At 38.5% G+C, this 27,878-nt stretch overlaps 1 protein-coding gene across 1 annotated transcript; it reads left to right on the forward strand.

Annotated features, from left to right (window-relative positions):
• Positions 1–1,361: 1,361 nt before the first annotated feature.
• On the forward strand, positions 1,362–27,310 carry LOC133448270 (protein DENND6A-like). Its single transcript, XM_061726645.1, has 19 exons — positions 1,362–1,722; positions 6,328–6,366; positions 6,543–6,585; positions 13,988–14,100; positions 14,183–14,263; positions 14,862–14,967; positions 16,106–16,185; positions 17,032–17,091; positions 17,183–17,238; positions 18,228–18,350; positions 18,565–18,660; positions 20,520–20,614; positions 21,074–21,139; positions 21,435–21,499; positions 21,584–21,673; positions 21,866–22,029; positions 22,597–22,699; positions 23,242–23,316; positions 24,024–27,310. Exons 1-19 carry the CDS (start codon positions 1,498–1,500, stop codon positions 24,153–24,155), a joined length of 1,812 nt encoding a protein of 603 aa, XP_061582629.1. The 5' UTR covers positions 1,362–1,497; the 3' UTR covers positions 24,156–27,310.
• The last annotated feature ends 568 nt before the right edge of the window (positions 27,311–27,878 follow it).

The raw sequence follows: 27,878 nt of genomic DNA on the forward strand, positions 1-27,878 counted from the left end.
ATGAATACAATCGAATAATAAAAAAGTTACCAAGTGATTTTATCTATTTATTCATTGTTGTTTTTACCTTTCATCTGATAAGCTTGGAGTTTTAGTTTACATGATCGCTTTTCTTCCATGGTGGGGAATTTTATCACTATCTTTAAAAATGAATGGATGAATGAATTTAAGAATGAATGGATGTCATTCATTCAAATGAATGAATGACATCCCAAAATTAAAAATCTCAAATATAAATTTTTACATAGATACAAATGACAAATCAGCATCTATCTTTGTTAATGTCATTCTTCTACTGGCTAAATATCACATACAGATGGAGAAAAATGAAGCCCTCTTTCTAATGTTTTTGAAATGATTTCACATTTTTTTTGTCTCTATAAAAAATTAAGTCAAATAACTCTGCAAAGAAATTACTGTTTTTTTTTTTACTGTTTTTGTTATTCATTTTATTCATGTTTACCTTATTGTTTGTGTGTATATCTCTTGTTCATGATACCTCCCAAAATATGTTCTATTTTATTATATTGTATTGTATTTCCTCCATAAGCGATTTGTATAAATGTGTGTTTTTGTTTATAAATTGTGTTCAATAAAAAAAAGATATATATCATATAAACTAAAACTCCAAGTTTATCAGATGAAAGGTAAAAACAACAATGAATCAATAGATAAAATCACTTTTTAACTTTTGTATTACTCTATTGTATTTATAATAAGACTGCAACTGCACACTATTCATTTATACTATATTAGTATAACACAATATTTATTACATTGTACTTACTATGTTTATAGTACACTTATTAAGTTTAGAGTACACTTTTTATATGTTTTTTTTTTTTTGTATTTTTCATACTTATAATTGAACTTATTTAGTTTTAGTTATTTATTTGTCCTGAACATGTATCTGACTTTGAACTCCACAAGTAGCATCAGCATTAGGGGCGGAGCTTGATGACGTTCCGGCCATGACGCATATGAGATAATCATAATAAAATAAAATAAATAAAATTGCCCACCATGGAAGAAAAACGATCATGTAAACTAAAACTCCAACTCCAGATGAAAATAAAAAGTAATTTTTATCAGAATGAAAATCAGGGCCGATGACAACGGTGCGTGATGACGTCACACGTTTCATAAAAAAAATAATAAAAAAGTTACCAAGTGATTTTATCTATTGATTCATTGTTGGTTTTACCTTTCACGTGATAAGCTTGGAGTTTTAGTTTACATGATCGTTTTTCTTCCATGGTGGGGAATTATTTATTGAATGAAAACCAGGGCCGAGGACGACGGTGCGTGATGAGGTCAGAGTTCCATCCCCGGAACGTCATCAGGCCCCGCCCCCAATGCTACATGCTACTTGTAGCTAGCTACTTTCTGTGCTGCTGCTTTGCTTTCACTTGTTGTTGTTTTTTTGAGGGGAGAAAAACACCGACAAAAACACACATTTAACCCTCACAGGAGCACCAGTGTGTCCGTGTGGGAGCCATGGCCCTGCAGGGCTCCGAGGAGCTGCAGGTGGAGGAGCCGGAGGAGCTGGACGACCAGGACGCGGCGAGCGTCTCCCCAGCCGAGGAGATGACGCTGCCCTGCGGCTCCGGGGGCGACGAGGGGCCGCGGGACGCGCTGCTGCTGCCCTGGGACCGCTTCTCCGCCTGGCTGCACTGCATCTGCGTGGTGGGCTTCGACCTGGAGCTGGGCCAGGCTGTGGAGGTGAGTTAGGACCAGAACCAGGACCAGGACCAGAAACATCCACCACCAGGGAGGAATCCGACTATGTCCTGGACCAGAGCACACAAATACAGCTCTAATTCTCACCGCGGTTGAATTGGTTTGATATTGGATATTGGATATTCGACATTCAAAGACATCCATTTAACTTGTGATACATACCACCGATTTTTTTAATATTGCTTGTGATGTGTTCATGGTCATCTAGACTATATATCACAAGAGAGTAATTATTATAAAATCATATTATGGGCTGATTTAATGAGGTTTAATGATGATTTAATGAGGTTTAATGAATTCAACACCAAATGAATTCAACACCCATAAAACTTGTGATACATAACACCGATTGTTTTCAAACCACTTGTGATGTGTTCATGGTCATTCAGACCATATATCACAAGACTGTAAATAATTATTATAAAATCATACTATGGGCTGATTTAATGAGGTTTTATGAATTCAACACCCATAAAACTTGTGATACATAACACCGATTGTTTATTATGGGTGTTGAATTCATTAAACCACATTAATCAGCCCATAGTATGATTTTTTTTTTTTTTTTTTTTTTTTTTTTTTTTTTTTAAATAATTACTGTCTTGTGATATATAGTCTGGATGACCATGAACACATCACAAGTGGTTTGAAAACAATCGGTGTTATGTATCACAAGTTTTATGGGTGTTGAATTCATTAAACCTCATTAAATCATCATTAAACCTCATTAAATCAGCCCATAATATGATTTTATAATAATTACTCTCTTGTGATATATAGTCTAGATGACCATGAACACATCACAAGCAATATGACCAAAATCAGTGGTATGTATCACAAGTTAAATGGATGTCTTTGAATGTTGAATATCCAATATCAAACCAATTCAACCGCGGTCTTATTCTCTCTGATGTGTTTAGTTTTTAGATCTAACTCAGTGACAGGTTTACACACAAATACTGCCGGAATATCAGAGCATTTTACAACAGATTTAACCCAAATTACTCATTAAAAAATTACCCAGATGCAGACGAACTTCCCAGGAGTTAGCCGGGGCCATTCACCATTATATCACCCAGGCTTTAATTTCTTTTAATTTCATTTCATTTTTGTTTATTTGGAACCGCGGTTGAATTGGTTTGATATTGGATATTATGAATTCAACACCCATAAAACTTGTGATACATACCACTGATTTTGGTCATATTGCTTGTGATGCGTTCATGGTCATCTAGACTATATATCACAAGAGAGTAATTATTATAAAATCATATTATGGGCTGATTTAATGAGGTTTAATGAATTCAACACCCATAAAACTTGTGATACATAACACCGATTGTTTTCATTAAACATCATTAAATCAGCCCATAATATGATTTTATAATAATTACTCTCTTGTGATATATATAGTCTAGAGATGACCATGAACACATCACAAGCAATATGACCAAAATCAGTGGTATGTATCACAAGTTTTATGAGTGTTGAATTCATTAAACCACATTAAATCAGCCCATATATATGATTTTTTTAATAATTACTGTTTTGTGATATATAGTCTAGATCAGCCTTTCTCAACAGGGGTGTCTCGGCACCCTGGGGTGTCCTCTGACTGCTTTAGGGGTGTCCTCAAAAAATTACCTATCCTGACATTTCATATATAAATATATGAATGCATACATAAATACATTATTTTTGCCTATGAATGAATAAACAAATAAATAAGATACCGTATTTTGACGACCATTAGGCGCAGACAAACGTCTTTTTTTAAAATGTGCCGCGCGCCCAATGACGCAATGCGCCCATTGTATTATTGTTAGGCGGATGTAATTGAGGCCACCATGAGAAGTTAAAGGGGGCGCGTGAATCACCCGTGATTTGCAGACGTGTTAGAGACCATCATCATTAGAGACCAGCTGACTTTCGACATCCCGGTGAATCACACGGTGGAGAGGACGGGGACCAGCACGGTGACGATGAGAAGTCATCGTTCACTGTTGTGCTTGGCTGCCACGCTGATGGACAGAAACTATGGTGATTTTTAAAAGAAAGACTTTGCCTAAAGAGACTTTTCCAGCCGGAGTCATTACAAAGGCAAATGAAAAGGGCTGGATGGATGAAGGGATGATGATGAGTGGCTGAGGCAGGTGTATGTAAGGTGACCCGGTGTTTTTTTCCACACATCACCATCGCTGCTGATCTGGGACTCTATGCGCGCCCGTCTCAGAGACAATGTAAAGAAAGAAGAGAAACATATGAACGCTGTGCTTGCTGTTATTCCGGGAGGTCTGACGAAGGAACTCCAACCGCTGGACGTTGGTGTGAACCGGCCGTTCAAAGTGAAGCCTGAATTATGGTTCCGCGTTAAATCGATGCGTAGCCTACGGCATAGGGTACGCCGTAGGGTACGCCGTAGGCTACGCGGCGACGCACGTGCGCGTCATATGCATTTACAGCGATGCAGTGTGGTTTTTAATTATATTTTACTCTGGGGTGTCGTGAGATTTTATTCACTTTTGAAAGGTGTCATGACTGAAAAAAGGTTGAGAAAGGCTGGTCTAGATGACCATGACCACATCACAAGTGGTTTGACCAAAATCAGTGGTATGTATCACAAGTTTTATGGGTGTTGAATTCATAATATCCAATATCCAATATCAAACCAATTCAACCGCGGTTTATTTGGAAGGGACAGATACAGAAAACATAGACAGACATAAATGGCTATCTGATGCCTGTATCATAGCGTTTATAGCGAATGCTAATTTGCAACACTCGTCCCTAACAGGGCTCACATCAGAATTAAAAGAAAGGAGTAAGAAAAGTACACATACTTGACATGCCCTTACAAACATTAAAAACATACAATATTACACACATAATAAGAGCTAGCTTTGCTTATCTAGGCCTATCTGCACACACATCTCTACTGCTATAATTATTCCAGCATATAGCCTAACTATCCTACCTATATATGCTACTAATCCTTTGTAAGAGGAACCTCATCTACACACCCACACACAGCTACCTACACTTCTACATTTCTCATGAAGATTTATTATAGTCATTTTTATTTTTCCAATTTTTTTACCACTTAAAATTTGAGCAAGGCACCTTTTTGCAGTTGGAGGTTGAATTCCAAGGTTGTCAGAGCAAAAACACCTGTTATCAAAAAGCTGATGACATGTCAGTAAAGTTTTGAGTCTACAGTAAAACAGGGTTTGTTTCACTTTCTTTAGTGACTGAACAGCCAAAAACAACAACAAAACCCTGCAGAGCTCGGACGTATATTTTAATAGGAGTAGTTGTGTTTTGAATTATAATTATGTACTTGTTTACGCAATTTAATTTAATTACCCAATTAATTTAACAATGTGTATATTTTAAATTGCATATAATGTTATATAATATGTTATGGACTTTTATTGAGTGAATTTTATTCCATTTACTCATTCTCATCTCTGCTGCTGACACTAATAATAATAATGATAATAATACATTTATTTAAGGCGCCTTTCAGGGCACACAACATTGATTAAAAGAGCAAAAAAAGGACAACAAAATAAATGCATTAAAATCAGAAATCATCACACAAATATTGCCAGATTATCAGAGCATTTTAGAACAGATGCAGACGAACTTCCCAGGAGTTAGCCGGGTCCATTCACCATTATATCACTCAGGCTTTAATTTCTCATGAAGATTTTTTATTCTGCAACTCTTTGGTAATTTTTATCAATTTTTAATTTTTTTGCCACTTAAAACTTGAGCAACGCAGCTTTTTGCAGTTGGAGGTTGAATTCCAAGGTTGTCAGAGCAAAACAACTGTTATCACAAAGCTGATGACATGTCAGTAAAGTTTTGGATCTACAGTAAAACAGGGTTTGTTTTACTTTCTTTAGTGACTTAACAGCCAAAAACAACAACAACAAAACCCTGCAGAGCTCGGACGTATATTTTAATAGGAGTAGTTGTGTTTTGAATTATAATTATGTACTTGTTTACGCAATTTAATTAAATTACCCAATTTATTTTAACAATGTGTATATTTTAAATTGCATATAAAGTTATATAATATGTTATGGGCTTTTATTGAGTGAATTTTATTGCATTTACTTATTCGCATCTCTGCTGCTGACACTAATAATAATAATAATAATAATACATTTATTTAAGGCGCCTGTCAGGGCACACAACATTGATTAAAAGAGCAAAAAAATACAACAATATAAATCCGAGGGCGGGGAATTAAAGTGCGGACAGACGGGCGATGGGCACCGTAAGGCTGATGGACGAGGCAGACCTGAGAGTCCGGGAAATTGTTAATTTTGGTCTGAATATTTTTCTATAAAATCTGTTTTTTCATTTACAATAAATGAAGTGTCATACGTAAAAATTAATTTGCACATAAATAATTCAGATTGTCTTTAAATGACTGGTAGGGAGTTGTTAAGATGTGTTAATACAATACGATCTCCTCCTTTTGTGTGAAAGCTGTAAATCCCTGGATGATAAAGGGTTGGTGGTTTGGTTTGGTAATGGCGTCCGGCTGTGTGGTGACTGCTTTTATTTGTCTTTCAGGTCATTTATCCTCATCATTCCAAACTGTCAGAGAAAGAGGCAAGTCAGTCTGATTGATAAATGTTCATTTTGAAGGCTTTTCAGATTCACCATCATTTACATTTGAAGTGTGTCTCTTGGCTGGCCATTGTGCTTTTTTTTTGCTACAAAAATCACTACATCAACTTAAACAGACGTGATTAAAAACAATATTTTAATATATTTTTTTCTTTCAGAAAACAAGCATCTGTTACCTGTCTTTTCCGGACTCCAACTCAGGTGAGTTACCTGTTCAGCCTTATTAGACCTCTAACATCTGTATTTCCTTCAGAAAAATCGGTACCGCAGTTTAGACTGGAATAATTTTATAGTAACGCATCAATTTATGCTCAAACTTCATCCAGAAATAATGTTCAAACATACTTTTGATCGTCACCGTTGAATCAGTTCTGAAAAGTAAAAGAAATGTTGAAGAAAAGTGATTGTTTAAAAAGAAAAAAGGCAACGGCTGAATCCAAAAATGTCATTTTTGATGAATGCTAGACAATGTTTTTCAACAGAAATATTAAGTAAACAGTTGTTTTCAGGTATCGTTTTATTTTGTTTGATTACTATCAAACAAACAATGCACCGTGAGAAAGATGTGGCGACCCACAACCAGAAATGCAGAAAAATTAAGATGATGATTATTTCTGTCAACATAAATAAACTGAATAAGATGTGGTACTAGCAACCACGGTCGGTTTAAAGTGCTGGCTTTGCTTTGGTTTTCCGTTTCTAAAGTAATTGGTGCTTTTGGAAGATAATTTAAGATGTCTGGGGAAAAAAACCTTGGTATAATGAAAGGATATGGATTGGTTTACACACACATACACACACTTTGGCAAACAGTGCTGTTGGTCAGTGTGTGAAGTGAGAGTGTGGGTTTGCATTCAGGTGTGTCTTTTTGTTGACTGAGTCAGCAGGAGCTGAGGAACTTGCCGGCCTCTGGATGAAGACAGGATTAGGATAAAATGCTCACAGGGCTGCTATAAATATTTACGTATGATACACTGTAGGTGTGTGTCAGATGGTGAGGCATGAAACTGCAGCTCACTTTCTCCCTAAGAGTCCCCCATAAATTCAGTCTCGTATCTTGATCAGAGTTGGCTTATGTGCCTTTTTACATTTGCCTTCACATCTCAGGAATGAGTAGCGAGACATGATTTATTGCACCGTATCTACTTGTGGGGACTTTGGCTTTGAAATGAGACTGACTGGATGTCTAAGTGCTGACACTCGTCTCTGAAGGGCATTTTAAATCAGACGCAGACATAGGATTAAAACATTTGAAATAAAAACAGAAAGTTTAAGCCGTTAGAAATGAAACACTTTTAACCCCACACCGGCACACTGAGCTCCTTCCAGCCTGTTAACAGTTTGAATATTCAAGCTCCAATTAATTCCTTTCTTTTCACAGAGGAAGACCCGGAGTTTTATATGCTAAAGCTTATAATAAATGAAATATTAAAACATGGTTTTCTTAGCTTTATTGAGGACTTGGCCTGCTCAAAACATGCTTCTGGGCCATTTCAATCAGTCAGGAACTCTTCTCAAGGAAAATGAGCCTTTGCCAGCCAGTCGGCCGGACTATATATAAAAGATGGAAGTTGTCAGCTGGCGTGAGGCATGAAGCCAACAAGGAAAGTCACTGCCAGGGACTTCTGTGGTCCCAGGAGATTCACGTTAGGAGACGTTTTTAGCTTTTCTCTTGAAATATTTAATCAATCCTTGCGGTTGTGCATATGTATCATGCCTCAAAGCTGCATATTTGAATCCAATCAGGTAGGGCTGGGCGATATGGACCAAAAGTCATATCTCGATATTTTCTAGCTAAATGGCGATACTCGATATATATCTCGATATTTTTTCTGTGCCATAATTGGTGTTTCCCCCAAAGCATTATAGCATAGCATCTCTGTTAGCTTCATTTTTTTCTGAGGCAAACCCTTAAAAAAACAGTCAGTTTTAATACAAAGCCTTGTGCCAAATGTCACACAGGTACCTTTATTAACAGAGGTCTGCACAATATCAAAATGTATAAAACAAATGAAAGAAAAATAAACTGCCTGCATATATAGAATAAAAATGCTTCTTGAATAAAATAAAACAAATATCCCTTTCCTGCATAACAATTAAATTAAAATACACTGTGCAATTAATACAATGTAGACAGTAACAGGCAGACTTTTCCACTGAGGTTGACAGTTGTGCAAATAACAAAACATTTGTGCAAATCTCAAATAAAACATTCAAGTCAATTTGTCACAAAATAAGCTATATCAAAATCATTAATTAATTAATCTTTTTCTTTTTTTTTTTTTTTAGAAATCGATATAAACAATATTGTCTCATACCATATCGCATTTGAAAATATATCGATATATATTAAAATCTCGATATATCGCCCAGCCCTACAATCAGGCATCAAGCCTGTGTTGAAAAAATCGATTCTCTGATTTTAAATCGAATTCATATGTCTTAAGATCGTTTTTTTTTATTTTTTACATTTTCACCCGGTGAACGTTAATCCCAGTAGTCACGTCATTTAAATCACGCATGCACATGGTGTGAAACTAACAAACAATGAACATGGAATCAAGTTTAATACTAATATTAATATGTTGCATAAATACAGTCATGTGATTCAGGTAACAGCCTTAAAAAACATTTTTAATAACACTTCGGATTGGATCGGATTGATTCGAATCGTGATAATCGATTCTGAATCTTAAGAATTGGAATTGAATTGATTCTTGACATTTGAATTGATCCCCAGCCCTAATCAAGCGTTGTCATCTCAGTAACTTGTCCATCAACGGCAAGTAGTTGATAAATCACTCTTTTTCTTTGTTGTTTTTCACTTAATTACTTTTTGGTGAAAAAAATGTGTATGTCTAGTAATTTGAATATGATGCAATATAGATGTGAATACAAGGTATTTTCCACTGTTTTGTGGCCTTATATTTTCCCTCTGAATAGAAAAGATGCTGTGCATCATTTGGGTCGTGAAAACAAGTCCAGAGTTCTGGCTGCCTTTTTCTGGGCCGGTCTGTAAACTCTGGTCGTGTTTGTCCTGAGGTCCTAAATGTTTGTAGCGTTGCAGGAACACGTTTGTATACCGTGTTGTAGGGCTGCACGATTAATCGTTAAAAAAATCGCGATCTCGATTCATGCTTGAACGCGATCTCATTTCCAAATGACGACGATTTAAAAAAAAAAAAAAAAAAAAAAAAAATTTTTTTTTTTTTTTTTTTTTTTTAAGATGGCTGCATATAAAAAGGACTAGGCCTATGTTCTAGGTTGTTGTAGTCCTGTCATGGTCAACTATCATGTTGTCATGTTTGTTATATTTTGTTAATGATTGTGGATTACATTTGGAGAAACATCTACCTTTCTCATCACCTGACACATATTGAACATAAATATTGTTAAAATTGTTATTGTTAAAATTATTTAAAGACAAGAGAGATGTTTATTGTTTTTATGTTCAATGTCAGCTGTTACAAAGTTGATGCCAGTCTTTTATCAGGCACCATGATATTTTTTGTAACGTTTACCTTTTGTATCGGCAGCTTCTTAATAGCAGCAAAAGGCAATGGGGGTTTCATCCCAGCCAGAGGAATAATTTGTTGCCTCAGAACTACAGGATCTGTTACAAGTCCCCTTTCTGAAAGGGTGTTCAACTCAGGGAGGAACAAATATTGTTCAAAATTGTTATTATTATAAGGTTTGTGTAAAGAAGACAAGAGATGTTTATTGTTATTATATTTTTGTTCAGCTGTTGCAAAGTTAAAGTAATAAGTGCAATAAATTTTATATTGGAAAAAAATCGTGAGAGAATCGTGATCTCAATTCTAAGCAAAAAAATCGTGATTCTCATTTTGTCCAGAATCGTGCAGCCCTACCGTGTTGTACACACTCCAGATTACGGTAAACAGGATCACCCAAAATAATTTAACCCCAAATATGTCAGTGATGTGGTTCAGTTCCTGAAGAGACGTTTTTGGCTTGATGCTCCTGAATGCAACTCGGCAGGATGATGTCATTGTGTGTTGGCTGTGCTCCTGGGACTGTGTGTGTGTGTGCATGTGTGTGTGTGTGTGTGTGTCTCAGATGAAGAGGAATGCGGTGAAGTCTGCCAGAGCATGCTGCTGTTTGTGTCCAGGATGTGGAACTCTGTTTACCCGTCTTTAATGTTCTCCTCTCACACACTCGCTCCGTCTGTCTGGGGTTGCACAAAGATCACGTTGAGGTTAGATGCCTTCGGATCACACACTGTGGGCTTCCTTTTTTTTTTTTTTTTCCTTTTTCCTCTTCCTGTTTGTGCAAATGGTGAGAACCAGGAACATCAGGTCGAGCAACAGTCGATCCAAACAAGCGACACGTCTGCTCGTCCTCTGTAACAAACATTTCTGAGCTTTGTGTGAATTTGATTACCGGTAAACTCCACTTTCACCATCGATTGGAGATGAACCGGTAGAAAATGGATGGATGGACTTTTTTTTTTTTTTTAAGGGTGCCCGATAACTATTGATCCGATAGTTATCGGGCCAATATCAGGAATTATGACGTCATATCAATAAATCCGATAATATTAAAAATAGCTCCGATATCCGATAATAAAAGTTCCAGTAAAGATTGCACAGTTTTCTTTTGTCTCCAGGGTTGCACAAACTACAGGTGAATCTAAATTTAAAAAATAATAAAAATGAATATGTTATCTGTATCGGTCTTAAGAAGCAGGAAGTTATCAGTATCGGCTTGAAAAAACACATATCGTGCATCCCTAATTTTTTTCCTAGGAAGTAAATTCAAATGTAGAGGGTCCTACACTTAGGCCCCGTTTACACGGAGCAAAAACGGTGGCGTTTTCATGCGTTTTGGCCGTTTTGTTTACACGAAAACGGAGCTCAAAGCCCCCAAAAAACGATCATTTCTGAAAACTCCGGCCAAAGTGGAGATTTTCAAAAACTCTGTTTTCACGTTTGCTTGTAAACGGAGGAAAACGGAGGAAAACAGAGATTTAGGCTCAGAACGTCACATTATGCAACCGAAGCGTCAGCAGCATCATTTGTGCGACCTGTGTTTACAATTTGTTTGGCCACCGTCAATATTTTCTTTTATTTTACCTGTTTTAAATTCTAAAGTCACACTTAAAAGTAACTCCACTTCTCTGTCACTCCAAACTAAAGACTCTCGTTCCGTCTTGGAAGTAACTGCTCAGTCAAGGCTGATTTATGGTTCCGTGTTACACCAACGCAGAGCCTACGGCGTAGGGTACGCGGCGACGCGCACCGTACGTAGGCTACGCCGTCGATTTAACGTGGAACCATATTATTCAGGCTTCACACGTGTCATTTGTTGATGTTTTTTTCCAGGATTCCGATTGGCTTGCATCACTTTATCTTCTCGTTACACTGCCCCCTGCAGATTTGGCTGCTCATAGCACCTTAACAGCGCTTTCATGCGGGTTTGTGTAAACGAGGATATTTTTGAAAACGTAGAGGGGAAAATATCCGTTTTTGTAAATACCCGGCTATGTGTAAACGTGGCCTTAATGTAAAGCTGTGCGTCGTCTGCGTCATTATGGTAACTTACTCTGCTCTTAAAATGCAAACTAATCCAATTTTAAAGAATCAATGTTGCTGTTTTTGCTGCAAAGATTTAGAAATGTTGATATCTCATTGATTCCTTTCCACACTTCGACTCGAGAGGCCGGTCAAAGACGCTGTGGGAATACAACGGTTGAACACTTGGTACCGACATTCAACAACAACGTGTCGCGTTTCACTGGGTTACATTTGTACTGACTTAAAATGCATCTGCCTGAACAAACAACCAAATGTTTTGCTCAGATTTTCTCAGTAGAATCGGCTTCTTGAATGACACGATTGACAGTTTCTGGTGCAAAACTGTTTACATTTAGTAAAAGGGAAATCTTCATGTGGTGTTTTTTGATTATTATGAGGCAGTATAATAAGTACTTTTTCGGTGACCATGAACAGATCACAGTGACATCACTCACAAGTCTGCAACCACGTGCCCCTTTTAGATCCCACTGACATGATATTGTCCAGTGAAGTCGGAGTATGTTCTGGCTTAGATGGATACGTGCAGGTCGGGGTAACATTACACTGCTCTACACTCATTTATTAAAAGAAATGGAGTTGAAATAGAAATATGCCCCACTGAGGAAGACGAGTAATCCATAAACAAATATCTAAGGTACAGCCTAACCTCGCTTGCCGACGTCCCGGGGGAAGTGGGATGGATAATTGTTTGGCGGTATTAAATTGGATGGAGTTGCAGAGTTTGTGTTTTGGCTCGCAGGCGTGTGGGGTGAAAGAAAAACCTGGACTCGTCCCTGCCTTCTCCCACTTAGCTACGAAGACAAGCCAAGCTGTGACCATGGAACCCAGCAGAACTAAACTGAACTGACTTTGACTGTTAAGAAAAGTCCTCTCAGGTTTAAAGTCTCATAAAAAGGGCAATTTGAGAGCCGTTTTTTTCTGGATATTTAAATATTCACTTCAAAGCGGATGCCGGATCAGGCATCGCCCCACAACTATTGCAACTATCATAGAAGTAAAGTGATACCGAGGTCAAGCTGGTGTTTGTCTGTCAAGTTATCTGGGGAGTTTGCATGAAAGTCTGCCCAAACTTGAAAAAGGTTAGGATGGATCAATTCAGAACTTTCTTCTTTTCCTTTTCCATCTGTTTACTTTTTGAAACATCCACGAGTTACCAGACAGTCAAGAAGGTTTTAAAATCAGGTTGAAAACCTTCACAATGCAAGAGAAAAGAACACAAAATATATGCTTCTCTGGAAATGGCCAGTACTTGATGTTTTCCCCTTTTCAGCTCCAGACACCTGAGCTCTCTCAACATATCCTCACAGTTTTCTCTGATGTTTTCTGACCCTCCACCACTGATGAAAACCTCAGAGAGTCAGTTTCCTCCTTCAAAACAACAGTTCCGTTTCTCTTATTTCAAAATAAAGTTCCCGTTCCTCAGAAACTGACATCGCACCGACCAAAAGACATCTAAACGAATATCTGAGCAGCGCTGACAGCATTTGCTCCGTTGATCTGAAATGTCTTATAGTGGTTTACTTTGGTAAACTTGGGACTTACGCTACAAAGGCAACCTGTATTTTTACGTCTTCAGCATTTATTTATATTCAGTCAGCTGTAAAACAGGAGAATGTCTTGCTTAGACCAGATGAACGTGTTGGTCAAGCTGATTACAAGTATTTTGGGGTTTGGCCTGACGAGACATTTTCCTGGTTAGTAAAAGTGTAATTTTGTCAGATTGTGACATTAATGAGAACATAATGTAATGTACTTAATTTTCAACAGCCTTTCGGTGTGCCAAAGTGCTTTACAGCAAGTAATAAAAAGGAGGATAAATAAGAACAATACAAACAATAAGATAAAAGTTTCATCACACTACTGGGTGTTAAAACGTTCTTAAATATGTGTTTTTCAGCCTATATTTTAAAAATACCGAGGTCAGAAATAAGCCGCATCTCGGCGATGAGCTTATTGAAGAGCCGGGATTGATAATTGGAAATAAAAGTTGATTGTTAGTGTTAAAGTGTTTCCGTGGTAACTAACCATCGTACGTCCTGTGTTTCCAGGTTGCCTCGGCGACACGCAGTTCTGCTTCCGCTTCCGTCAGGGCTCCAGCAGGAAGTCGTCGCTGGGGTGTTTCCTGGAGAGCACGGACAGAGACGCACCGCCCTGCCTGAAGGTCAGGAGGTCACCGGCACTACCGGGGAGGCTCAGAGGGCCCGGGTCCGTTTTAATGCTTTCTGTGTGTGACTGTGTTGCAGAGGGAGCAGGGTCATTACTACGGCTACGTCTACTTCCGTCAGGTCCGAGACAAGTCGCTGAAGAGGGGATACTTCCAGAAGGTCGGTGTCGGTCTGCCGCTCCGTCACCCGATTCAAACAAATCTGAACCTCAATTACTTTGTATTGAATGAATGAATGAATGAATGAATGAATGAATTATCTTTATTTCGACAAGTACAAGTTATTTTACAAAACAAAATGAAAAGGTAAAATAAACATTGCTTTTGCCGAAAAGGTGTATTCACAACTCTTTTCTTCTTTTTCCACCAATAATTAATAATTATTGCTCTTGTCCTTATTTTATGCCTTAGTATTACTTTTAAGCAACTTTTGGGGTGGTTTGGGTTGGAAACTGAGATTTTTTTTGATTTTTTTTTATATAACAAGCTGATAAAATTTGAAATTGGCGCTTGAAATTCCTATAAAGTGCTGATATAATTAATTAGAATAGGTAGTACTTAATGAAACCCTGAAATGTAATCAATTTAAAAATATGATTTTATATTACTTATCTATTATAAGCAGTTAGCAGCTGCTTTAATCTTGTGAGTTGTGAACAAGTGACGTAATAGATGTTTGAGTATGGAGGTATATTGATGACACTTGACTAATATAAGTTTCAAAAAAGTCCTTTTTATTCGTTCATTTCTGTCCCCAGTCTCTGGTCCTGATCAGTAAGCTGCCGTACGCGACCTTCTTCCACTCGCTGCTGAAGATCATGGCTCCAGAATACTTTGAGAAGCAGGAACCTTGTCTGGAGGCGGGTCAGTGTGGTTCCCTGGTGTTTTTAATTGGGATGTGATGATGTAATTGTACCTTTTACATTCGAGAAGTCTCCTGTAAACCAGGCTGGTGTCATATATTTTTACATCAAACATAAAAAAACATAAAAATCATCCTCCGTTGCTACATCCGGGTCAGAATATCCGGTTGGACCAAACAGCCTTTCACATCAATGGAAAACCCGTAGATTTTGTATCGAAATTTAATCACTGGATTTTCTTTTTTTAAACGTTGTATTAGTAGAAAGGAAGACTTGTAGTGTAGTGAGGGTGCAGCATATTTTTATCCCAAAACTGGCAGAAATCCGATCCGTACTTCCAAAACAAAGTCAGCTCGGCAGCAGCTACAACCCAGAGCTACAACCGCGAAAGCGTTTATTTATTTATCTTAAATAGTTAAGCGGTGTGCTTGGGGCACTCGTGAAAGAGAGAATCACAGGAATACATTTCCTGCCAAAACCTACAGAAGAGTATTAGGGCCAGGGAGGAGAAAAATAAAAATAATATTTTAGAGGAGGAAGATTTTTTTTTTCATTACGCACTTCGAGAAAAAAGTCAAAATGTTGAGAAAAAGACGAAAGGTTGAGAATAATGTTGAAGTACAATTTCGAGAAAAAAGTTGAGATGTCGAGAAAATTCAAAATTTCGTGAATAAAGTTGAAATGTTGAGAAAAAAGGCGAAATTTCGACTTTATTCTTGAAATTGTATTTCAACATTTATCTCGACATTTCAACTTTTTTCTCGAAATTGTATTTCAGCATTAATCTCGAAATTTCAACTTTTTTCTGGGCATTTTGACTTTTTTCTCAAAGTGCTCAATAAAAAAAAATCTTCCCCTCTCAAATATTTTTTCTCCTTCGTGGCCCTAATACTCTTCCGTACAAAACCAACAATAAATTACGAAAAATGTCTGCTTGACAGAGGGTCAATTGGTTGTCTTTAACAAAAAAAATCATTCATCAAAAATAATTTTGTAGACTTACTAAACTACTTAACAGTTGGTAAACAAAACCGTTTTAAAATTTTTTTTTATTTCCTCCATAAAAGTTTTTTTTTTCAAGGCTGTGGTTTTGTTTGTTTTCTGAATTTTGACAATTTTTTTCTGTGTGTTTTTGACAGCTTGTAATGACATAGACCGCTGGCCGACGCCTCATCCTGGACGAATCCTAACGCTGCCGATTATGGGCGTCGTCATCAAGGTACACACACACACACACACACACACACACACACACACACACACACACACACACACACACACACACACAAGTAGGTAAACAGCTCATGTTGACTTGTGACAGCAGGTTGAGAACCGGAGTAATTAATGATATTAACAGCGGCTCTGCTCCATTTCCCGCCGCTGCTCGGCCTGGAGGCTAAAGCCCTGAAACAGGTTCATGTGGGAAAAATCTGTCTCGTAATTAAATTTTTTTTAATCCTTTAAAATGCATCGGGCCTTTTGGAGGCTGCAGTTCTGTATCGTTGATGCCTTCTGTCAGGGCTCGTGACCAGTTGGTGACTCTGCAGGCAGGGACAGCCTGGAGGTCGTCTAGAGGTTGTGGATTGTTCCGTTGCACACAGAGAGATAGTTTAGAGAGAGTTTAATGTGTATTTTAAACTATGTTAACCGGGAATCTCCTCGCATCATTATGGGGAGAAATGTTACTTGCAGATCATTTTTGGGAATATTTTTCCTTGTAGTTGCATAATTGTCCGTTTTGAAAGGAAAACTGAACATTAGAACATAGAAGTGTGTTTTGTGCAAAATCAACCTTAAATGCAACTTACTAAACCACCTAAGACCCATAAAATCATTTGTTTACAGCACAAAGGAGCAATTTAATGCCTAAAATACTGCGAGTTGGGGACTGTTTGTTGGTGCGTTTGTGTGCAATAGGACACATCTGTATTAGGCTATGGCGTTAACATTATTGTCCAGTTTTTACGAGCAGAAACAGTGTTAACAGCTGATTAAAATATTTAGCAGGACAGACTGAATCATGGCATTTTCTTTTCTTTAATAATGTTTGAATTTTGTCCTTCAGGTTCGAATTCCCACCTGTTACGACAAACCAGGAACGTCGCAGCTCGTCCAGTCTGCCCAGGTAACAGAAATGGACGATGCGTTGAGGGGTCATGGTTTCAGTACGACATTTGTGCTCCAAGTAAATCGTAAAACTGTGCGTCTGCTTTCAGAGCGACAGTTTGGTGTCCATCGTGCTGCCAACCATCCATGAGGTCGATCTCTTCAGGTGAGGCCTCCTGGCACCAGCTCTGAACCTCTGCAGGTGGTTTTACCCCCACCTGCTGTACAGTGGTGGTACTACAGGTAGAACCGTTATCCCTAATTATACAGCTGAAGATGAGTTGGTTTACATTCCTCCGACCTAACAGAGTCTCCAAACTCCCTCATGGGGTCATTGGAGCCATCATGCATAACTACACTCAATAAAGGTCATTTCCTCTGTGTAATATCAGCGTATTCTGCATCCAGATTAAGTGAATAAATAAATAATCCACTCCCACTGACATTTCAATCAATCAAACCTTATTTATAAAGCCCTTTGCACATTATATGTAGCACAAAGTGCTTTACATGTTCAAAAATGGTTTAAAACGGGGCCCAAACCCCCCCCACCTCTGACACAAACCCCACTCCCCCACATGAAATCTACAATAAAATGATAAGAACATGATATAGTATGAAATGTAAAATAATAATAATATTCATTAGAATAAAATAAATAAAAATATATATTTTTTTAAATAATAAATGAATTTTTTAATAATTTAAAATAATTAAATAAATTTAAAAAAAAAGTTTTGATAAAACTGAAATAGGAGATAAAATGATTAAAAACAAGGGTTGCTATGGTAAAAGTAGTTCTGCAAGATAATTTGGTCAAAGCTGCTAAGTTTGACCCTTATTCAAGAAAATCTTATGAGTGTAACAAATAGACAAATATATGTGATTTTACCTAATAAAAAGCAAACTAAGAGTGTTATGAGTGCTGTTGATGCGCAGCTTTTGAAGGTGTTGAACTTGTAATGTTCTGCAGCATCAGCACTCTTATTTTCTTTCTTTTTAGCATTTTTCTTCCCTCCATTTGTGGAAAACACGTACATTTGCCCAGATAAACTTTCTATGCAGACCCAACCCAGTTATGTCACTGTAACTTTCCACTGCGGGTTTCAAGAAGAATAAAAAACGACTGATCGGCAGTTTTCCCTCTCTGTCCAGATGTTTCTACCCGGTCTTCTTCCACATCCAGATGCTTTGGGAATTGGTGCTGCTTGGGGAGGCGCTCGTCGTCATGGCGCCGTCGCCTGCCGAGTCGTCGGATACGGTGCTGGCTTTGGTCAGGTGAGTCGGAGATGGATCTAATCGCACCCCGATTGTATCATGTCCCTTCGGTGATTAATGAAGTATTATTAAATTACTATAATCTGTTTAATGTGGAATTGACCTGGATAGTCTTATTTATTAAGTGCACATTTCCTCTTGAGTAATGCCTGACATTTCCTCGTGGGGGGGGGCGCCTCAGATTAATTCGTCATCCTCTCCCCCCTCTCTGCAGCTGCATCTCTCCTCTGCGCTATTCCAGCGACTTCCGGCCGTACTTCACCATCCACGACAGCGAGTTTAAGGAGTACACGACCCGGACACAGGCGCCGTGAGTACAAACGAGCCTCCGGAGTTGTTACCAGGTGGAAACACAGACGATTCTCCGGGGAGAGAAGTGGTCGGTCGGTTGCTCCTCACAATCGGAGAACGCAGTCGGGTCACAGCTGGGTGTTCAGATGGGATTGTCTCACGTTTTGAGCGGCTGGTGTGCTGCTTGGATAGAAAACAGAATAAATGTCAAGTCAAGTTAAAGGGGACCTATTATGAAAAACATGTTTTCTCTTGCTTTAACATATATAAAGTGGTCTCTCCTCAGCCTGCCAACTCAGAGAAGGAGGAAACAACCAAATTCTGCAGTGTCTGTACAGCCGCCCAGATGATCCGTCCAGTGTGATGTGGATCTACGAGCCAATAAGATTCTGCTGATTTGCGTTACGTAACCAAAATACAAACCACGCCCACAACTAAACACCGTGTCCTAACTGCATGCGAGCGTCTGACTATCGTAGCACTGCGTGACATCGGACACTCTCTGTCCATCTCCCTCCAGCAGCTGCCACTTTATTGAGGTTTTTGTAGTGAAATGAGGAGGAATCATAGAGAAAACTTCTCATTTCAACTAACTAGATCAGCCATTCCCCATCCATGACCGTTTCCTGCAGCGCTTTCAACGCGAGCGACAGGAAGAAAATAGAAGCAGGGCGCCCGACAAATATTCAGCTGAAAACGGCGCATCACGCTGCGTCACGCTGCGTCGCTGCGTCCAGTTAGGACAGTCCAATAGAAAATAAAGCAATGGAATTGATTTTGTGGCTGACGCTCGCTCGCATCGCATGCAGTTAGGACACGGTTTAATAGTGTACGCAGCCGGCTGCTCTTCTGCCAGAGCGAGGCTTTGTTCCCTCCCCTGCTACACGTCATTCAGGCAGGCAGCCAATCAGCACAGAGCCTCATTATCATAGCCGCCCGCCCACTCAGAATCCTGCATAGAAAAGGAGGGACTGGGAAGATAAAGACATTCCTCAGAGGCTGAATTTCTAATTTATTTAGAAAAAACAATCAAAAGCTTGTTTTTAAGACATTCAAGGCCTGTTTAAAATAGGTATTACATGCCATAATAGGTCCCCTTTAATTTGTAAAACAACAGCAGCTGACCAAAGTGCTGGACTAGCGAAAGGAAAAAAAAACAGCACAATGTAAAACACAAAACGCATAAATAAAACAATCGTTAACTTAACACGCATTCAGCGCCCACACCGTCCCTTGTGGGAATTGAACCCAGGACCTTCTTGCTGTGAGACCGCTGCACTACCAGCGGTGCATACCGGGCAGTAGTCTAGGCGGGATGAAACAAAGGCGTGTATAACTTTCTCAAAGTTTTTGAAAGATAAAAAGGGTTTAACCTCAGACAAAAGCCTCAGCTGGAAAAAACTAGATTTTTAAACTGCGTTAATTTGAGTCCAAAATGACACCAAGGTTCTTGTCCGTATCTTTGACATGTAGTCTTTGTAGTCTTTCAAATCTTTGACTAGGAGTCCTGGATTTACATACAAGTCACAGGCAGCACTGGGATGAAAAACTAGGACCTCAGTTTAATTTTCATTCATATTTAAAAAGTTGAAATCCATTAAAAAGTGCTACTAAATGATGAAAATCACCATCAATTGTTATTTCTTTTTTTTTTTTTTGTCTCATGACGTAATATGTGCGATTGAGATACGTCTAAGTACTAAATTGTACTTTTACGTTTGTGTTGCGTTCAAGTGCGTGTTCTTGCCCGGACATCTTGAGGAGATGCAGAAGGGGACATTTCATTGCCACCGGTTTTTCATCTTGGTTTTATTTACAAAATGTATTAATTTATTTAGCGGAGAAGGGTGACGTTGTCTGTGATCTATTGTTCCGCAGGCCGTCGGTCATTCTGGGGGTGACCAATCCCTTCTTTGCAAAAACCCTGCAGCACTGGCCGCACATCATCCGCATCGGAGACATGAAGCAAGCAGGTAAACGCTCCCGTCGCATCTGTGTGCGTCTTTCTGTCCCCACGAAACTGTTGTGATCATGTCAGAATAAAAACTTTAAACAAAAAAAGACTTGTTTCATGAAAATTAAGACTATTTTAGCCTATTTTTCTGGTTTAAATAGTCTAGAGGAATTTTTGATCTACATTGGCAAACATATTTTTGCTTTAAATAAGACATTTCAACTAAATTTAAGTTTAAGTTAAATTTAATCTAACCATTTTATCAAATCTAGAAATATTGTGCCGGATTTGTGTGAACGGGTCACTTTAAGTGTAAGATGGATCCCAGTCAACCCCGGAACATCGACATGAACCTTCATCACATATTTCTTGGACACCGTGTAAACGTTGAAAGGATGATGCCACGGTTCGCAGTGACACTTTAGAGACCGCTCAAAAACCAGTTATTGACCTTATATTACATTTCTGTTCCTCACAGGGGAGGTGGCCAAGCAGATGAAGGTCAAGAAACTTAAAAACCTCAAAACTCTGGACTCTAAACCTGGTAAATATTTCATACTCTATTTTTATTTGATTCATTTTTAATTATTTTCTGACGTGATTAATAACCAGTGACTCAGATTCACATGAATCACACTGTTGTTTTGTGTGTGTGTGTGTGTGTGTGTGTGTGTGTGTGTGTGTGTGTGTGTGTGTGTGTGTGTGTGTGTGTGTGTGTGTGTGTGTGTGTGTGTGTGTGTGTGTGTGTGTGTGTGTGTGTGTGTGTGTGTGTGTGTGTGTGTGTGTGTGTGTGTGTGTGTGTGTGTGTGTGTGTGTGTGTGTGTGTGTGTGTGTTGCAGGTGTGTATACTGCGTATAAGCCATATCTCAATAAGGATGAAGAAATCATCAAGCAGCTTCAGAAGGTAGGAAACGTTCTCCAGCGCCGTTTAAACATCTCTGCTCTGAATGTTTTTTATCATTTAACTTTTTATTTTTTTTATTTTCAGGGTGTTCAACAGAAGAGACCTTCAGCAGCACAAAATGCAATTCTTCGACGCTACTTCCTAGAACTGACTCAGAGTTTCATCATTCCACTGGTAACGAGCAGCCGGTTTTATTTATTATTTATTTATGAATGTCCTCTGGTTCCTCCTGTGTTTGTCCAGTTTTGGTGCATTATTTTTGTTTGTGCTACTGTGAGGAAGGCTGCTGTTAAAGTCATCAAATTGATGTTTTTTTTTAATTTAAATCCAGATAAAATGGTTCTTCTGTGTGTGTTTTTGCTACAGGAGAGGTACGTGGCCAGTCTGATGCCTCTCCAGAAGTCCATTAGTCCCTGGAAGAGTCCTCCTCAGCTACGACCCTTCATCCAGCAGGACTTCATGAAGACGCTGGAGAAGGCTGGACCCCAGCTCACATCACGGCTGAAAGGAGACTGGATGGGACTCTATAGGTACGGACCAGGACTTTAACTGTTCTTTTTTTAATTTATATATGTACTTTTTTTTATTTGATTTAGTTTTATTATTTGTAATTTTATTTAGTTTTATTATTTTTAATGTTTTTGTTTTATTACTTTTAATTTTGTTTCATTTTTTATTTAATTTTGTTTTATTTTTTTATTTTTATTATTTTTTATTTTTTTTATTTTTTTTGTGGATTAATTTTATTTTCTTCTTGTATTTCTTTAGAATATTCTTTTTATATCATTTCTTAAATATTTAATTTTGTTTAATTTAAAAAAAAAATTTGTTTTATCATTTTTAAAATTTTTGTGGATGAATTGTATTTTTCTCTTGTATTTTTTTCAGAATATTTTTTTATTTCATTTTTTAAATATTTTTCAAATGTAATTGTATATTTTCGTTTTTATGTATTTATTATTTAATCTTTAATTTGTATGTAATTCATTTTTATGTCGATCATATTTTAGTGATAAAACTAAAACATCTAAGGGCAGAGACGTCTCCTTACCCTGATGGAAATTTACATTTTTTGTGGACTTCCGTCTGGTTTTCAGGAATTTCCTGAAGTCTCCCAACTTCGATGGCTGGTTCCGCAACAGAAGACGAGAGATGACGCAGAAACTGGAAGCTCTGCACCTCGAGTCGCTGTGTGAGGAGGTGAGGAGGAGGAAGATCATCGCTGTACCTCTCCATCCGTTTGTCCGTCTCTCTCAAGCCTGAATTATGGTTCCGCGTTAAATCAACGCAGAGCCTACACCGTAGGGTACGCGGCGACACGCACCCTACGGCCCTGACGTGCACCTCCCAAAAATTGTAACTACGCGCCGAGTTGACGCAGACCAAACGCAGACCAAGAGGGCTGTGATTGGTTTGCTCGGTAGCGACGCATTTCCGGTTCGTGAAGCAGTCGTGAACTTTCAGCGCTCTTTTCTTCGTGTGTGTGTGTGTTGTTTTTTTGTTTTGGTTTGGTTTTTTGCACAATAGTTGTCCTAATCTCTTTGATTCACTGTGAACGGAAAAGCCGGAAACTAAACAAAGTATCAACTAGCGCTCTCGGGGGGGGGTACTGCACCGCAGCGAAATGGAGTAACGGAGAAGTCCGAAGGGTTCACGACAGCGTCACGGCAACGGCGTATGTTCTGCGTTGGTTTAACGCAGAACCTTAATTCAGGTTTCACTCATCTGTTTTCCGTTTGCAGGATCTTCAGCAGAGAATCCAGAAGCACACAGAGGTGGAGGCGGTGGATCTGGTTCTGAAGCTGAAAGATAAGCTGGTCAGTACAAACATCTTTAACGTCGCTCCATCGGTACCTCTTATACCGGGGGTCGGCAACCCGCGGGTTAGGGTTAGCGCCGCCCTAGTGGCTCCCTTGAGCTTTTTCAGAAATGTTTGACCTTTTTTTTTTCATTTTTTCTTCTTTTTTTTCTTTACTTTTTTCTTCTTTTTTTCTCTTTTTTTCCTTTTTTTCTCTTTTTTTATTCCTTTTTCCTTTCCTTTTTAATCTCAACATTTTTCTCGAAATTTTGACTTTTTTCTTGACATTTTGACTTTTTTCTCGAGATTGTACTTCAACATTAATCCCAACATTTCTACTTTTTTCCCGAAATTTTGACTTTTTTCTCGACAGTTCTTTTTTCTCGACATTTCGACTTTTTTCTCAGAATTTAGTCTTTTTTTCTCGACATTTAGACTTTTTCCTCGAAGTGCATAATGAAAAAAAAAATCTTCCCCCAGTTATAACTAATATAGAAGCATGCAGCATGTGTTGTCTTCATTCTACGGCTTATACAAGACTCAGTCATTTTTTACGGCTCCAGACATATTTGTTTTTTGTGTTTTTGGTCCAATATGGCTCTTCCAACATTTTGGGTTGCCGACCCCTGTCTTATACCATTACTTTTACTCCGAGTGTTTTATGTGCTCAATAAGCTCCCGCGGAGATCAGTGTTGATTAAGGCAGTGGGCGTTTCTGTGCTACAGACCCAGGCGGAGCGGGAGCAGCTCCCGGTGCGACCCGGGACCCTGACCAAGCTGACGGCCCACATCGAGGCGGTGATCCTGGCCTTACCAGAGGACCTGCAGGGCATCCTGCACAAGCCCCCGACGCCATGACCTCTAACCCCTCCTGTCTGCAACACTAACCCCAGTTTGAGCTTGCTGAATCTTTTTTGTCATGGTTGTGGGGGAGGGGGGCTCCCTTTTACCCAGACCAGGTCCCAGTTTGAGGTCTTGCTCGGGTTTAACGTTTTAAAGAGCGTTTTCGATGCACAAAATGAACAGCCGGCTTCACCGACGCGGCGGGGGTCGGAATAAACCCCGACGTCCCGGGCGATCGCGGGGTCTGGAAGCCACCGGCCGGATCGGGCCGCAGCTGCCAGGCCGGACCTGCCAGAGGGAGTCTTCTCTTCTCGGAGAGACACAGAGCGTTTGTACTTTAGAAAACGAGGAGAGGACGACGCCTCTGGACTCAGCAGACCGTCTCGTCGGGAGACGGCGGTGGTCCGTGTGCAGGAAGAACAGAAGTGTTTGACCTTCGGCATTTTTACCTCTTAACATCTTGATTTTTACTTTTTAACTCTCTTTTTAACTCTCTTCATCCATTTTTTTTTTTTAAATCTGTTTTTAAAACAAGTGCACTTCATCACTACGTAAGCCGGTGTGCCCATCACTCATACACACACACACACTTACACACAAACTGAAGTGAGCAGAGCCAAGCAGTGCTTTATGATTCAATTTTACTCGACTAGTCGTCATTAGAGCATCACACACAGGTAACCAAGCATAGACATATATACATGTATGTTTGTATATATGTCTATGTAACCAAGCATAGACATATATACATGTATGTTTGTATATATGTCTATGTAACCAAGCATAGACATATATACATGTATGTTTATATATGTCTATGTAACCAAGCACCAGCAACCCTTTTTACCGGAAGGGACACGGGTCCCACCTTGTTGCTGTTAAAGTTTGCTCAGGAGCCAATCACATCATTGCATCCAGGTCACATGACCGCCATCTAGCCAATCACAGGCGTCTGAGATATTCAAGCTTTGTGAAACGTGCAGAAGCTTAAACATTTGTCTTTTACTGAAGACTGAATGTAAAACTGGCGTAAAAGACTTTTATTACAAATATATTCTGGAATATATTTCCATGTCATGCAATAATCGTTTTCTGTTAACGAGAACATTTTAATTGCCTCGGAGTGGCACAAAAATTACATTTAAATGACAAAACCCTGCGAGGCTTCAGAGTAAAACTAACATAAGTAAATGATTTTGGGGGCTCTCAAGTCATTATTTTTATAAAAAGGAATTTATATTGAGCCTTTTGTTGGAGCAGAGTAATCATAAACTAGTCCTTACTTTTAATTATCCATCTTTATCAACTATAAACTATTTAGGTCTGTCATTTTCTAGTAAAGACTGATTTATGCTTCAGATGTGTTTTTTAAATCGTGTGAATTATCCAAAACCCGACGCATTCTTGGCGTCAAAGGTTTTGTATTTGAGAGGCTCCTGAATGTAAAAGCAGTCTGTCTCCGTGAGGATGCTGTTGCCTAGTAACGGCTTTTTAACGGGTCTCTGTGGCAAACGGACATGCGCAGACTTCCCCGTTAAGTTTAACGGCTGAATTAGTTAAATGTTGCTGCTGAACACCCTTTTTTTTTTTTCATTTCAAAAACAATGTTAAAAATAATGTTAAACTTTAACTTTTTTAAAGCAGCAAAAAGGACCGTTGTTGATATTAAAATATTGGCGTCCGTTTTAATTTCAAGGAGTATTGGACTACTTGGTATCAGCTCTCGCAGTGTTTAGTCTCTATTTTCATCAAAAGCCAGCCAGTAATGTTGACTAAAAGACTCTGTAAAGTAATAATTAAAGACAAACCGAGAAAGAGACCAAACAAGACGACGTCGTAAAAGCCACTTGTCCTCTGAGCCAGTAGGGGGAGCCCTTGAGCTGAAAACGACTGAAGTTCCTCTGCTGCTTTAAATACAGATATTTTTTTAAATGTAACATTTCAAGTCTGCAGAAACAGATTTATTAAATTTAGTTTGTGCCAGGGGTAGAAAAAAATATATAAATAACGATAGTTGTTTTACAAAGCACATTTAAAAGTCATGAACGTAAACGCACAAAGCAAAACAAGAGGGGCGAGCAGAAAGTGTTCACTAATACAGGTGTGAGATAGAACTTCAGCAATAAAAATAGTTCCTAAAAGAAATGAATATGGGGTGAAAATAATCAACCAGGTTAAAAGCCGGGGAGAAGAAATGAGTCCTCAGCTGTGATTTAAATGTTTGATTGACAGTAGAAGTTGGCAGCTGTAAATCTCTACAATAAACTAACATCCACAATTCTGTGCTCAGTGGGAGGAAACGAGCAAAAATAATGATGTATATTGTCTTTTTCTGGAACCAACAGAGGCGTATTTTCACTAGAAAGGATGAATTTAGGCTTGGAAACGGTCTTTTGTTGCATCTTTGTGTTAAGTTTAAAGTTATGTTGTAGTGACTGAATATTTGACTGATTTGGCCGTTTCTCAGAATGTTTACCATTAAATCTAAGAAAGGAAGAAAAAGCCTCCAGCAGTGGGAGTTTACCGGGGTGGTCGATGAGGCCTCCCGACTGGTTTCAGTAAAAATGTGAGGAAGATTTCTTCTCACCTTTAACTCCTGAAAAGTCACTTCTGGTCTGAAAAAAGAAGAAAAGTGTTGTTTCTGCTCAGGATTCCCTGCGCTGCTTTAAAGAGAAGGAAAACCACTGAGTTCAACAAGCGAAAACCACAAACAGGGTTTTATTTTTTTTCATCTTGGTGTTTTGTGTTTTCATCTAACAGCTAAACTTCTGCAAATGTATAACATTAATGTTTAAAAAAAATCCATCATTGGTTAATTTGAAGTTCAGAAACATTCCTGGAGCTCCAACAGGTCTAATAATCGTGCAACCGGTCAAGTCGGAGAATAAATTACTACGACTCATTTCATTTGTATAAAGTTCGCATTTTGTCTAACTTTTCAAACTAATTTTCTTTTATTCTGTAACATGTTTTATAATTGTTTGAAATTCGCTTCGTTGTTGACAAATTAAGAGAGTTGAGAGAAAAAAAATGCTGCTTGGAAAAACCTGTGACCACTAGTTGTTGGGCAACTATGAAAGTTTTATATTTGTTTTAAAAAGATACTTTTAATTTTTATGGAGGGCGAGTCAGGAGTTTTTGTACATACAGATGTAAAGTGAAGAGGCCCATGTACTGTATGACGGTTGTACAAGTATTTTGCTATTAAAGCAGATGTCTTACTAAATGCAGAGATGATTGAACTCTTTGTGAGGTCGGAACATTTAACAAACAAATGTTTTTGTTCAGGAGTTTCAGCAGGAAGATGAATTTGACACAACTGATGTTTGAAAACGTGTCGGACGGCCAGTACTGGAGTTGAGGGGGGATGAGGGGGGATGGCATCCCCCCTGAAATAAAAACGGTCAAAATCATCCCCCTGTAAAACTGCCATCCTGCCTTTCCATCTCTTATGTCATTTCATCAATGAATGTGGAAAAACACTGGAAAAACAACAATTTTCACCTGTTTCAAGTAGATTTTCATTTGAAGTAAGTAGAAAAATCTGCCAGTGGAACAACATTTTTTTGCTTGTAATGACAAGAAAAATCTTGTTCCACTGGCAGATTTTCCTACTTATTTCAAGTGAAAATGTACCTGAAACAGGTGAAAATGGTCAAATAAGTTATTTTTCTGGTGATGACTCTAAATGTTGAAATAGCAGTAATACCACATTAATTGATGAAATGACATAAGGGA

Source organism: Cololabis saira, chromosome 8 (genome assembly GCF_033807715.1).
Source record: "Cololabis saira isolate AMF1-May2022 chromosome 8, fColSai1.1, whole genome shotgun sequence".
Taxonomy (NCBI): domain Eukaryota; kingdom Metazoa; phylum Chordata; class Actinopteri; order Beloniformes; family Belonidae; genus Cololabis; species Cololabis saira.